General features: G+C 29.8%; 1 protein-coding gene across 4 annotated transcripts in view; it reads left to right on the top strand.

The window, feature by feature from the left end:
- The window catches only part of Sap-r (prosaposin), a 213,936-nt gene that overhangs the window by 139,529 nt on the left and 62,223 nt on the right, over window positions 1–12,184 (top strand). For all 4 annotated transcript variants that reach the window (XR_015038253.1, XM_085806760.1, XM_085806769.1 and 1 more), the window contains exons 7-11: window positions 814–927; window positions 1,117–1,173; window positions 4,910–4,966; window positions 6,991–7,047; window positions 7,932–8,030. Coding sequence is in view for 3 of the 4 variants with exons in the window: in XM_085806760.1 (XP_085662886.1) it covers window positions 814–927; window positions 1,117–1,173; window positions 4,910–4,966; window positions 6,991–7,047; window positions 7,932–8,030 (384 nt within the window). In the remaining variant the exon portion in view is untranslated. The remainder of the gene's footprint in view (window positions 1–813; window positions 928–1,116; window positions 1,174–4,909; window positions 4,967–6,990; window positions 7,048–7,931; window positions 8,031–12,184) is intronic.

Raw genomic sequence — 12,184 nt, forward strand, 5'->3', positions numbered from 1 at the left:
AAGCTTTTTTTTTTTTTTTTTTGTATGCTTTATGCATGTGCATTTGATTTTTCCTTCCATAATAAAACATCTGAAGATTTTCAATTAAAAGTTCCGATTCTTAAATTCACTTAGGCACTAAATAAAATACCTTGTCATGGGAAAACAATCATGTAAGCATAAATTTGTGAGATTAATAATTTGGCTCCGTAGCTGAGTATCTGCTTGGTATACATCTCAAAAGTTCCATTCCGAGTACCGCTGTTTACCGCGCTTACCAAAACATTCACCTATTTTATATCCCTGGCAAGTCATTATTTATTATATTTTGCTTTCATCACTGCATGCTTATCACAACATGACAGCTTCAGTAATAACTCATGCAGTGATGTCTAAACTTTTGTATATATTCGTAATTGAATAACAAGAGTATGGACACCTTTTATGCTAACATTACGCTTGGCAATGATTATAGATTTTTAAATACTGTAAAAAATGTTGACGAGGAAAATTTCAACAAAAATTTCTTTTAATATGCTAAAAATAGATTTTGTTAATGAAACTCGGAGGCTGAAAGATTACATTTAGTGCTGTTTTAATTAAGAATAACTAATATGTTATTCACCATAAACCCAGAAGCGGCGGCAGAATATGTCGTCACCGAACGGCAGAATTTAGGGAAGACGAAATTTTTGTAATTTGGGGATGCACCTCTTGGCAAAATTAAATTTTAAAAACTGCACCCTCATTTTACAGTATCTGTCATCTTTTCTGTAGTATTGTTCTTAATTTGTGTTTTTAAGTATTGCTAAAATTATTGTATCATTGTACTAGAACCATATCTTGAAGTTCTTAAGGATGGTACTTACACCTCATAAAGACAGCCAGTGTGATCAGTGCACTAAAATGATGACAGATGTGAAGACATTCTTGAAATCAGAAACAGAGGTAAGTAGTGTATTTGTTATGTTAATTTAGTAAAATAAATACAATTTTATCAAAGACTTTTATGCTGTACTTTAATTACTAGTTGATTGTGGCTGGAAATGAAATATATAAATTTCTAATGCTGATATTAATTATCAAATAAGATAATATATATGTAGAACATATAATTATATGGAATTTATTTTTTAGGCTGATGTTGAAAAATACATTGAAAAGTTCTGTGATAAGGAAGCTCCATCTTACTTGGTAATGTTTTTTGAATAAGTTAATTGGTAAAAAATTTTGCATATGAAAAAAAAGATAGTAATTATGATTTAGAATCATAATTTTATCTTTTCTGAGAGAAGAGGAGAGAAAAATATAAGAATTTTAAAATGAAGTGGTGTGGTGGTGGTGTATTTAATTATGGCAAAGCACACTAGGGCTATCTGCCTAAGGGAAGGGATGCTTTCGTGGGGGACTTTCTAAGAAAAACTGGCTGGTATACACATTACACATGGGGAAAACACCCATGCAGTTCGCGGGATTCAAACCTCGGACCGAACTACCAGGGTTCAGCGACCGTTCGGCCGCTGGTGGCCCTTTAAAATGAAGTAAATATTTCTTATGATTATTATATTTCTATTAATCCTATATGTTTCACTTTGCAGTAATTAACTTCTGTATTTAAAATATCGGCTAGATGTTTAGGACTATTTGATACAAATAACTATGTTCTGTGTGTTAAGCTCATGCGGGTGGAATGTAGTAATTTCAAGAGGGGGGGTGCTTTTGACTTCTTCCAAGAATATTACGTGATCCAATTTGTCTTTTTCTCATTTTTCTCTTCCCTAAAAATGTTACATAATCCACATTCTCTGATAGAACATCTAGTATATTAGATATTATATTCAGAAAAGGAATCTAACTAAGGCATAAGATCTACAATTTTTAACTAAGCCATAAGAATCTTGCCTTTATTTGTTTTCGAATTTTTTTAAAAATATCTTTTATAATATTTTAATTAAGTCTGTGTTATATGGATTATTTGTAAAAGAGTTCCATGTTTAATGGGATTTATTCTTAGTCTTGATTTTTTTAATAGAGCATTTCGTAATTTTATTTACAAGATGTTAAAAAAAGGCAAAAGCAACTAATTGAAAATTCATATTTTAATTGTTGTCAGTTGTTTGATTGACACTTTCTGATCTTCTGCACCTTTTTCTGAAAAGTGTCCAATTGTTAGTGACTAATTTTTTACCCAGCTAAGACATGAAAGCCAACAGCCATTTTCAAAAAAATGTTGGCTTACTAAGAATGACTTAAAATGGCAAACAGTTAACAAAATTATAAATTCAAGAAAAACCTGTAACAAAGCACCTACCCCATCTGCCCCATGTATGCAGTGATTGAGAATTGTATGAAGCAACAAACAATTAACAAAGTTATAAATGCAAGAAGCATCCGTAACAAAACACTTATCTTTTGCCCCTCCTGTTTGCCCCATGTTTGCAGCAATTTGCAGCTTTGGAAAGCATCAGAAAATTGTGGAAACTCAGAATCGTGCACAACTTGGCATTGCTCATATCGTTTTCATGAGTACACGACAATCTGTTTTTGCTTTAAAAAAGAAATCAGGGAATTGCAGAAATTTTGATCCATAAAATGTGAATATTTATGAAGTATAGCTTCATGGAATGTGAAATTTTACATTTTTTATTGTTTCTGATGAAATGCAATGCAATGCTTTCTTTTTTTTATTATTGGCCAGCAAGCGTCATATTTTTATTACAGTTGCTTACAAGGGAGGGGGGAGTACACTTCATTCAGGAAAAACGAACATTAATGACCATCAAATTTGAAGGTGGAATCATGACTCATTTGCTGCATGTGCATGCATACTTCAGTTGCCACATAAATGCATTTTGGCACCATCCTGGATTGCCTATTAGACTTGTGAATATCTTTCAGAGGGATGCAGATAATCAGAAATTCCCATTTCATTAAGTATTACATTCTTTGTTTACTTGTGTAATATAATTCTATTGTGTTCATTATTTTATATTGTAGATTTAATTTAAAAATAAGGAAATGTGATAATATGTTGTGTAGGTACTATCACATTATCTGCTCTACTGACCAACAAAGTCATCAGTTGTTGGCACTAATTGTTCACTACTCTAACACATGAAAAAGAGTAGCACATTTAAAAAATGGCAGTGCCTTAGAAATTACATGAAACAGCTACAAATTAAAGAAATTAAAAATGCAAAAAACATACATAAAACAGCAAAAAATTACATGAAGCAAACATCCATTACAAAGCACTCAAAATTTCATAAAACAGTGGCAACTTAATTGAAAACACAACAAACACCTATAATAAAACACTTAAGTAACTCTTTTCTTTTTTCAGCACTGTTGAGCAAACTGGCCTTTCTCTCCTTATACACATCGACCTGTTTTAACATAAAAAAAATCAGTGAATTGTATTTATATGGAGAAAACTATTATAACAATCACCTAGCAACTGTTCATAAACTACTTTTGAACTGCAAGATTTCTATAGTAATATATGAGATATATAAATATTACTCTTTCAGAGAGATGCAGATAATCAGAAATTACAATTTAATTAAGTATTACATTCTTTACTTGTGTAATATACTTCTATTGTGTTCATTATTTTATATTGTAGATTTAATTTAAAAATAAGGAAATGTGATCATATATTATGTAGGTACTATCGTATTATCTGCCAGCTGTCCAGCGAAGTCTTCAATTATTCGCACTAATTTTTCACTACCCTAACACATGAAAAACGGTAGCACATTTAAAAAAATGGCGGTGCCTTGGAAATTACATGAAACAGCTACAAATTAAAGAAATTTAAAATGCAAAAAAACATACATAAAACAGTAAGAATCACGTGAAGCAACCATCCATTACAAAGCACTCAAAATTTCATAAAACAGTAGCAGCTTAATTGAAAACACAACAAACACCTATAATAAAACACTAAAGTATCTCTTTTCTTGTTCTCCTGTCTGTGTGCACAGTGATCTGTTTTAATGGAGAATTGCAGAATTTTAAGCACTGTTGAGCAAACTGCCCTTTCCCTCCATATACACATCAACCTGTTTTAACATTAAAAAAATTCAGTGAATTGCATTTATTTAGAGAAAACTATTATAACAATCACCTAAGAACTGTTCATAACCTACTTTTGAACTGCAAGATTTCCATAGTAATGTAATATAGGAAGTAAGTAAAAGCTAGCCAAATGCATCATTTAAATGCATTTTATTACTTTAACAATAGTCATGAAAATCAGTTCAGAGAGTATTTAGATTTTTAAAACCAGTGGATACAGTTTGGATAACTGCTTTAAAATCTCTTCAAAATAGTCTTTTTTTTTTTTCCTTCCTTCCTTCCTTCCATTTTCTCCAGGTGATAACTCGGAAGAACCAAGATAACTCAGAAAATTCAATTGTTTGTAAAATGCAACTTCATGAGCTGTGCATTCCTACAGTTTCTGCTACTAGGCAAAATGCCTTATTTCTAACAAAATGCAGCACTTTCTTTTTTTATTAGCATGCAAATTTCACTATCGCATTATGATTTGTTATAAGAAAGAAGAGGGCACATACTGATCACAAGCAGAAACCACAAACATAACCCTTGGAATTCCAAAATCGGGTATGTGTAGTGGGTTGTCAGCTAAAATGCATTTTCATAAAATTCTGGGTTGCCTACATTGGCGAGATCGCACTGTTCCTGGTGATTCTTGTTACAGTTGGGCAGATAATACGATAGTATGCATTATGTGTACTATTCTTAATACGAAAATATGCATTATGCATACTATTCTTTATTTTTTTTAAATTCAAGAACAGGTGATTAAATTATTTTATTATGTAACTATTTTAATGTAACTAATGTTATAAATAAAAGTACTTTAAAGTTTGACTGTATTAATGCTGTTTTCTCTTTTTTTAATTAGTGTGATATCTTGGTTGACAATTATTTTCCTAAAATCTATTCATACATTGTGAGCATTGTAAGTAGTTTGTTTCTTTAAACTTTTTTTCCTTAGTCATTTAAGATCATATTTTGTTTAATTTGATAAATGTGAACAAATGTTATTTTTATGTGTGTTTTCATCAAATGAAACAAAAATATGCTCAGAAACTAAACTTTTGATATGGAAGTGTTTGGACAGTTTCTATACAATAAAAATCATTAATTCAAGAAAATACACAAGTGGACACAGATTGAAGGTATCAAACTTGCTTTCAGTTTTTTTTTTAAGCAGTAGATTTTAACATATTAGCATTTTTTAAAATTTGATCTGAAAATTTAAGGCATTTGTTTTTAAAGTTTGCATTTAAAAAAAAAAAGACTAGATCTTTCTTTTTCAAAATTTTGCTGTGGTTGAGAAGCTTTAAAATAGTTCTCAAATTGTATGAATCCATAAATTTTATTATGGCTGTAATTTTTAAAGTAATCTGAATGTTTGAGTATTGAATGCTCTTTTATGGATCTTTTTATACTGATCTGCTTGTATTTGCGTAGTTGCTGTTCTCAGCAGAAAATATTAGCCATTATTATTTTTTATACGTGTAGGAATGCAACTCAGAATTCTTTTTTAAAATTGCTCCTTTGACACCCTATATATCTGAAAATAGATAATAAAAATAAATTTTTTTTTTTTTTTTAAAGGATGAAAATTAATAAGTAAAATCTTTAAACAAAGCTTTAGACTCTGATGATTCAGCTAAATTAATTAAATCATGATTAGCAAATTAAATTACATGAATATACTCTTAAAGAGTTATTAATTTTTTTAAATGTGGATATTTTTTAGTTTGTAAATCTGAATTTGGACATATTGATAATTAATTTGCATATCAATTTTATATCATATTATTGATAATTTTACATCATATTATTGATACCAATAATACAATATTAATTTGAAAGATATCTGCATATTATTTGATAAACTAATATTATATCTACAGTTTGAAATTATAAACTATAAAATAAAAATATAAATGTCTACAACTCAAACCTATTAAACATAGCACTAAGAAAACTTCTTTGAACCAAAGTGAAAGAAAAAAAAAAAGAGAACTGCTCTAGTGAAAAACCAAACAGCTAACTGATAAAATCATTCCTGACCTTTAATTTCTTAGTTGATAACCAAACCTCCCCCTTAAAAAAAAAAAAAAAAAAAAAAAAAAAAAAAAAAAAGAGAGAGAGAGAGAGAGAAAAACAGGAAATGAAACACAGATGTGGACTCACCTTTCTATGTTATTGAGCTGACTGATGAGCTGCAGGGAAACAAAGATACAGCTGCCTCTCAGTGACCTAGACTCGCAGTGAGCCCAATCTAGGAACACCTCGGTTCGCCGTTCGATTGTAGGCAAGATTTCAAAGTAAAAATTTAAAACTAATATAGAATAAGGAGATTAGCATACAGCCAAAAAAATAACATACAAATTTCTTTTCAAACAATTTCTTTTATACCCTAAAAAAATCTGGAAGATTTCTTTGAAAAATGAGTCTTAAAAAAACTAAACATGGCTAAAATATAGGGACTGATTTGTGTTGAGCTATTATCTACTATAAATAAGGAAGGTTCAGAGTAACCTATAGTAACCTTTAAAGCCTTTTTCATTCAATTTTTCTGTGCATACAGAAGGAAATTTTTAGCAGTTCTGTTTATAGTGGAAGTCATGTCTGGCATAAAGATGACATAAAGGCTTAGAAACAAGAAAAGATACAAAAGCATAATTGATTGTTTGCCATATTGTTAGGAAAATGGTTGACTGCAGGGATATTATGTTGAGTAAAGAAAAATTCATCTTAAGTATAAATAATGTGCATATGATGTCATATTTCTTTCAGTACCATGGCATATTGAAAATTTCTAAATAGTCTTCACAGAAGCATCCCAAACCTAAGACCTCTTTTTTTAAATTAATTTCTATCACATTCACTTGACCTATTAGTTTATTAATTTATATTTAATATATTTATAATTAGTATTTTTTAAAGTACAACATTTTATTCTTTTAGGATGCAAAAACACTGTGTAACTCTGTTGGAATTTGTGCACAAAAGTGTGAATTGATTGTAAGTGTTCACGTTACATTTATTCTTCTTTTTCTAGCTTTGTGACAGTCTCAAAATTTTTTAATACATTTAAATTCAGTGCTCATCTTCTGTAAATATCTTTCCTTTTATATCAAAGTGTGTGCTAAGTTTTAATAATTAACACAGAAAATATTCGCCGTTTAAATTCAATAACAACACCCTTGACAAAAATCATCAACTCATTGACATCTTTGTAAATTGGTGAAAAACATTTCTCTGGCTATGTGTACAGCCTTTATGTACTATTCTGTTCATAAATAAGAATGATAATAATAAAAAAATATGAAACAAGAAATTTATGAGAAAGAAACAATAATTAATATAGTCAATATTTAAAATTTTTATATAGTCAATGGCAATTGGCAAAATGTTTGTTAAATATAAAGCATGTAAATACACTTGTATTCAGGCTTGTGTAGTATGTGAATGTGTTACAGAGAGCTTATCAGAGCATTTGGCTCAATCAGTTATCCTGGGAATACAGTCAACTGTGTACAATTGGGTTCCAGAACAAGTGACATTGTTCTTGAAGATATATAATAACTGGGATCCCATTATGATGTCTTGATAATGATGGAAACTAAGTAATTTTAGATAAATTGAATCAATGAAAATGAAATAATTTCAAAACCTTTTTAGTTGCCAAATAGAATTTATTTTTTGAATATCTTTTGTAAAATGTATTCATATAGTGTATTCTATATCTTGCAACAAGAATTTTTCTCCTCTAATTATAAATTTATTTAAAAAAGTCTTCATTACATTTTATTACTTAGTTATTTCAACTTTCACTACTTTCTTAAACATAAAATAAATAAAAAAATTAACAAATTTATTTTTATGTTTATTTATTTAAATGATAGGAAGACAAGCCTTCACATCTCAAGGATGAGTTAACTTGTGAATTCTGTGAACATGTACTCCAGCATATTAAAGATCTGATTACTGCGAATACCACAGCGGTATGTTATGCTTTTATTTAAAAAATCGTGTTTGTGTGTTTAATAATATGTAAAGTAATTGATGTAATGTAGGTGTATTGTAGATGCATAATAGAATGATAAAATTTGCAGTCATGGCTAGATTAAAATACTACTTTTATTCTTTGTTAGCTAAACATTTTTCATGATTACTGTTACATTTTAAATATATAATTTTGACGAGAGCAGAAGCAGCAGGCTTGTTAGCATGATAAGCATGAGAAAAAAGTGACATATAAGATGGAGGCCTAGTTGAAAAATAGAAAATTTTGGGTTTGCAGTCCTCTCATTTATCTCATCATCCTCTATTTAAAGTTTCGGCATTGGTATTTGAATTTCAGTTTGCAAATTATCTTCATCAGCAGAGTTACATAAAAGATAGAGAGGGGAAATATTCAAAATAAAGCAAAGAATTAAGGGACTGTAGTTAAATTAAAAATGATATTTTGCTTTACATTTTTTTATCTTACCTATGTATATTTATATATAATTTTAATTATGTTGAAATATGTTTCTGAACTGAGAAACTTATATATCTTGCAAAGGACAAAAGTATACGACTTTCTGTTGTTCTGAAATTAATTTCTTATATTTAATAAAAAAAGGCATAATGAGTTAAATAGAAGTATTTTTTCAATGAAAACTTAAAGAAGTTAAATATTTATATATTTCTGGAAAGGAGGAAAAAACATTTTTAGAATGAAATTATTTAAAAATGATGTTTTGACATTTTGAGTTTTAAATATACATTATAACGTGTATTATGAAATTTAAATATGCAGACAGTTTCTGAATCCTGGGCCTTCAAAGTAGAGGACCAGTATTCTCCCATTTAATCCTTTCTCATTAGGCCTGTCAGTCACCAAACCAGTTTGTTGGGATGGTGCTTTGACAGGATGCACTGTCTTGTGGGAATGGGCAATTTGTGCTACTAAGCCGAACTTTGGCAAAAAAATTCATTTAATATGTGGTCTAATTGTTCCAGTTTTTGGTACATTTTGAGAGGAGCATTCAGGTATTTATCATAATTCATTTTAAACTTTTTATCATTATATTTTCCTTAAAATTTTTATAAAGTAATCAGTTTTAGAGTAGTAATGTAACTTTTTACATACTTCAAATTAATATATATGTAAAATATATCCAACAGTCACATTTTTATTTAAAACAACACATTAATAAAAATAGAAATTATTAGAAATCTCTCATAAAAAGCAGCATGTATAATTTTTGACTATCTGAAATAAAAACTTATAAACAAATAAATATGTCCCTATTAGAATCCTTATAACTATCATTTTCCAGTTCTGCATAAATAGTATCACTTTCATCAGAATCACGAAAAGATTTCATCATTCATGTATACTTCTCTTCTATTAAATTTCATTTTCATTTTCCATTTAGGTGTCAAAAATATTTATATTTCACCAAACTTTACAAAATTTGCTCTTAACCCTAGAAAAAAAAATTTAAAACCTCTAAATGATAGAGCATCTACCCTGCTAAATCCCCCCTTGAAAAAAATATAAAACTATTCTAAAGCTTCGAGAAGCATTTATTTAGATCAGCTGACCCAGGTAAAGAGCCACCTTGCTGGACATCCATGAATCTCCCTCTTTCATTCCAAAACAAAATACCAAAAATAAAAAAACTTTACAAAGGAATGAAGGTCAACATACTTCACTTTCAATAAATTTCAGTACAACAGACGTACAGCGGCATCTAGTGGCAACAAAAATGGGTAATGAAATGTTTTACCTAAAAAATCATATGTGGTATGCCTGGCCAGATGTAGAGTAGGGATGATCTAATTCTATACATATACGATTGACTTTTTGTTCTTAAAAATGTGTTGTGATCTTTCTACTAGAATCTTGAAATTTAATACATTCAAACTTATGTTTTGAGTACCAGTATGTGACAATAGGGGAAAGGGTATTAAACCAACATGATGCTGTATTAATAATATTTAATAATGAAAAAGTAGTCAGAAGTACAGATCAAAATAAATTTTATAATCTTATTATTAATGAGAAGTCTGCACCTGTGTGTCTTCAACCTAGCATTCATTCTTTGTTGGATAACTAAACAAAGATAATGGTACTAAATTTCCTTTGTTGGGATTAATACATAGAAAATGATGAAAAATACTGATTCACATAACTATTTAGATCATGTATTCACTATATCTGATGGCATTTTGATGCTTTTCTCAATTGATATATTTTCAGAAATCTTCGTCAAGCTCTATGGCTTGAGGAAGAAGTTAAATTTAAATTGGTTTGTAGAGTTATAATTTTTTTTTTCCTAATATCCCAAATTAAATGTATCAAACTTTTGTGGGAATGTGTTTTATGTTTAAAATCTTAAAATCTCTTTAAGAGGAAAAAACATGCTGTGCTGTTTTTAATATCCTGATTTCTGTTTAACAATTGATTTATATTAATAGAATGAATGCGTAGGGCAGTCTTTAGTCCTTGAATGATAAGAAATTTGACCAGGTAGAAATTAAAAAGTACTTTTTTAGAAATACTTTGATGCCGTTTGATTAAAAGTAATCATTTATATGCTTTGATTGTTGTAGAAGACTACATAAGTATTCTATAATCTCACATTTTTTCCCATCCTTTGATACTTTTGTCTATCAGTTATATATCAGCAAGTAATAAATAAAAAGTTTTCGTAATAATGTAAAATAGTTGTTGATGTTACAAATGATAAATATATAAATCGTCGTTCAAAAGGAAGTAGGAATAATAATGAATTATTTATTTTGATCTGGGTAATTTTGTTTGCTTTGAAAGCAGAAAACGTAAGGTCAGTGTGTGTGGTGAAAACTTTTTCTTTCTTTCTCCAAAGGCAGTGATAATGCGTGAAAATGGGGAAAAAACTTCTTTTTTGTTCTTTCCTTATTGCGAGTTATGACTCATTCCCCCGGTTCTCGGACATTCTCTTCTGGATTCTTTTCGGCAAGTAGGCGCGGCAGAAAAAAAAGGGAGAGACTTCGTTCGGCCAGATGTGGGATCACGTGACTCTGGGTTCAAAGGTCTTATCTCTCCTGGTGTGGTACCAATAAGTAGAGAAGGGGGATTTTTCGCCGTATTAGCTATTTGTCATTGATCGCTTCTCAACTTTTTTTTTCTCCGCTGTGTAAAATTTTCGTTTTATTTATTGATGCACGTGTAAATTTCTCGTTTCGTTTATTGATATATTTTTTTATTTATGTACACAAGAGAATTTCACTATGAAATTTCTCGATATAAATAGTGATATTATACAATTAGAAGAAGGTGTCCGGAATGCATTTAGGTGGAATTGGATTGAACGGAGAGATGGTAATGGGGATACCATCGGCACATGGTGCAAGAAAATAAATGTTGCTGGACAAGCATATTGTGTTTTTTGTAACTCACTGCTGAAGTATGGTGGGGAAGGATTCAAGGCTTTCACAAATCATTCTAAAACTGTGACGCACATAAAATATTCAAAGTGCATTAGACATTCAATGACTTTAGTAATTATGCTAATTCAAAAAATACTGATGACTTACTGGAGACTGATGCTCGGCCATTGGATATAGTGACAAGAAAAGCACGCCAAGAGGTATTAATAACTTCATTTATCGCCGAGAATTCTCTTTCTTTCAATGTAGCTCCCAGTTTAATTGAACTCTGCAAACAGTTGAGCTGCGATCAGACGGCACTAAACTCGTTGGAAATGTCCAGGACTACTGCATGTTATAAGATGAAATATGGGCTCGCAAAAACTATTAAGGAAAATATCATTAAAACTTTAAAGGAGACTCCATTTTTCTCTAAATTTGGATGAAAGTACTAGCAATGCTCAAGAAAGTATACTGGCAATATTGGTGCAGTTTTATGACAACAATCAAAATGAAGTTGTACATCATTTTGCATCTCTAAAGATGGAATCTTGCAATTCAGAAGCTGTTTTTAAAGCAGTTGTTAATACTATTGAAGATAATAATATTCCATGGGCAAACTTAATTAGTGTATTAATGGACTCATGTAACACCATGCATGGAAAAAAAAAAGGGTGTTGAAACCAGACTACGATCAAACAAAGCACCCCACTTATTTATTAGATATTGATGGTGACACATGTCACACAGCTAA

The sequence above is a fragment of the Stegodyphus dumicola genome, chromosome 1 (assembly GCF_044657685.1).
Source record: "Stegodyphus dumicola isolate Sdum_Otavi_A_Nest chromosome 1, ASM4465768v1".
Classification (NCBI taxonomy): Eukaryota; Metazoa; Arthropoda; class Arachnida; order Araneae; family Eresidae; genus Stegodyphus; species Stegodyphus dumicola.